This window comes from Zingiber officinale, chromosome 10B, assembly GCF_018446385.1.
Source record: "Zingiber officinale cultivar Zhangliang chromosome 10B, Zo_v1.1, whole genome shotgun sequence".
In the NCBI taxonomy this organism is placed as follows: Eukaryota; Viridiplantae; Streptophyta; class Magnoliopsida; order Zingiberales; family Zingiberaceae; genus Zingiber; species Zingiber officinale.
Window position 1 is genome coordinate 3,830,278 of NC_056005.1, and position 2,692 is coordinate 3,832,969.

The window sequence follows — 2,692 nt, forward strand, 5'->3', positions numbered from 1 at the left end:
TTGACAGACGGTTATGATTCTCTGACCAGGTCGTCTCCTGAATATATCTCAGTCGGACGTTTAGCCAACCGAGTATGTTTTGATAGAGTAATGCATGAGTAGAGTACTTAGTATGATAGGGCCTTCTGGTCTATAAATCGGACGGCTATGTATTGTGTCATGTTGGCTTTCTGATAGGGAAATAATATGAAGCTAAGTCCCTTGGGTCTGGTAGGAATGTTGAATCCTGCCAATCTGACCAGCCCTATGATCGATTGAATATATGAAGGAGAATAGACATATATGAGTAGTGAAGACCCGCAGGTTTGATCATAGATATATATATATATATATATATATATATATATATATATATATATATATATATATATTCAAATTTTATAACACAATTAATTTTGAAATAGAGGGTCATGCCGTCCCCTAAATAAATTCAGAAAAAAACAGTCGATGTGTCCTGAGCAAGAATTGAATCTGACGGCTTAAGAAATACATCCGATCCCTAGTCACGGCACCAAATCCTGACGGCCACGTCAGGAATATCAATCCAATATTTATCTAAATATAGCAAAGCCAATATTTTGAGCTTTATGCAGACACCCACATGCGCTATTTCTGACGTACCAGCTCTAGAATGAAGGCACAAGACCGTAGCTGCTTTCCGACGACGCCAAAGTAGACATCAACAACTGATCCTCCATTGCAGTCTCCGCATCCGATCGCCTCATGAACCGCCCCTTGTTTCTCTGTCTTGTCTCCGCGTACGCCTTCCTCGACGCATACCTTATCGTCTTCTCGAATTTTCGGCTCTTCCTCTTCTCCCTATATTTCAGCAATTTGGCCTCCCTGTCTATGGGAAATTGCGATGCCTCTGGAAGTGGAGGAGGGCACGAGAACAGCTCCATTGATCCCTTCGCCGAGTGATGAGAATTGGATATCTCGGTCATGGTGGTGTCTGGCACAAGACTCACATATTTCAGCACCTTGCCCTCCCTGTCCATGGGAAATTGCGATGCCACTGGAAGTGGAGGAGGGCACGAGAACAGCTCCATCGATCCCTTCACCGAGCGATGAGAAGTGGATATCTTGTCTGGCACAAGACTCACATCCATGGATGTGAAGGACACCTGAGAATGAACTACCAAAGTTTGAACATCAAAATTAAGAAAGTTCTACTTAGCAGTAGTCTTATGTTCTCTCACCTATAGAACAATACTAAAGACTCCGAATCAATCAAAATCGTGTGATTTATACTTACCATTAAAGATTGAAATAAGATTGTGGAAACATACGCATATTTTCGACTTGCCAATAAGATATTATCCACTATAACTTTACAGAATGACTCACGCTGTGGCTGAGGGAATTTCTGTGGCCTAATCCTGCTGCTGCGCAATTTGACACTTTGTTCTGCTGTTCTTGGTTCTGAATCTCGTTACAATCGTTGTTATACCCGACAGGGTCCCTGTATTCAGCCACTCGATCTTGATCATTAAATAGGTTGTTCCGTCTATCGATCAACAGCCACGACTCTGATTCGCTGTCGCCGTAGCGGTGGCGCTTCTCTTCTTCTGCGAGGAAGGGGAGAGGGGAGATGGGGACGCGGTAGTGGCGTTGAGAGAGCGCGTTGGCGGAGTGGACTTCGGCGTCGCAGGCGGTGCAGAGGACTGCGGAGTCCGCGCAGCAGGCGAGCGCGGCGGGAGCGCGCTCGCACAACTCGCAGACCCACACGCGCTCGTGCCGCGACGCCAGGCGATTCGCGGTGTGCACGCGCGCGTCGCACCCGCCGCAGATGAACGCCGCGTCCGCGCGGCAGTACACCAAACTCGGCGCCGACCTGCAAACGTCGCACGTACTCCACGGCATGCCGCCGCCGCCGTACCTAGACATGCCGACAGCCGACGAAGCTCGCGATCATGCGGTGCCTTGCATTCTTCTGCGCTGCCCCCTGCTCTGCTAGTTCTGCAACGCTGCAATAAATGAAACAAGAAACAGAATCTCTTGAGCGACGCGTGGAAAGCAGTGACAGGGCGGGAATCGTCCGGGCACTGAGCTTGGCGACTGACCGAGCTCCAGCAATCCCCTATTCTCAAAAGAATATGGGATTAACGATCGCCGGTCAAGCGTAATTTCGTTCGCATGAGGTTATTTAATTCTCAAAAGAATTAATTTTGTGAAAATCAATATTTGCCTAATAAAATAACAGGAAATTTCTTTTAAATCCCCTAGAAGTTAAACTTTACATTCAATTCTCGTGTCAATATAAATTTATTATGGATAACTGACTAAATTAGTTTATTTATTTCAACTCTTTAACTATGATAAAATTACTATATTATTTTAGTTTGGATTTAAAACGTACTATTGTTTCTTTTTCTCCTAACATCTAACATATTACTTCGCGACTCCAAATCTCAATGACGTACTCCACTTCTGCGACTCCAAATCTCGGTGATGCACTTCCCCTCCGCGACTCCAAACCATCGGTGACACACTCCTTGGATTCGTCTCTAAACCATCTCCATTGACATTGAAGGCAAAAATCAAAGTGGGGGCAGAACCTGACTAAAACATCTTAAACTCTTAAATCATCGATAAGTAAAACTTGGGTGTCCTAGATTTCGATTAATTTGTTATTCCTCTACGAAAATTAAAAGCTTTAGTTCATGAGTGTTTTAGTTCATGGGTGATACAA

General features: G+C 44.9%; 1 protein-coding gene across 1 annotated transcript; it reads right to left on the reverse strand.

The window, feature by feature from the left end:
• Nucleotides 1-402: 402 nt before the first annotated feature.
• LOC122029973 (zinc finger protein CONSTANS-LIKE 2-like) lies at nt 403-1,932 on the reverse strand. The gene is made up of 2 exons (XM_042589116.1): nt 1,348-1,932; nt 403-1,124 (listed from the first exon to the last, which is right to left on the reverse strand). The coding sequence occupies exons 1-2, from the start codon at nt 1,885-1,887 to the stop codon at nt 627-629; spliced, it is 1,038 nt and encodes a 345-aa protein (XP_042445050.1). The 5' UTR covers nt 1,888-1,932; the 3' UTR covers nt 403-626.
• Between the last annotated feature and the right edge of the window lie 760 nt (nt 1,933-2,692).

What these genes read in the sequence shown, in the direction of transcription:
- LOC122029973 (XM_042589116.1), bottom strand. Translation starts at nt 1,887, where the DNA reads ATGTCTAGGTACGGCGGCGGCGGCATGCCGTGGAGTACGTGCGACGTT. An exon ending in GAAATTCCCTCAGCCACAGC is followed by an intron (nt 1,125 to 1,347) that starts GTGAGTCATTCT and finishes GTTCATTCTCAG; the next exon opens with GTGTCCTTCACATCCATGGA.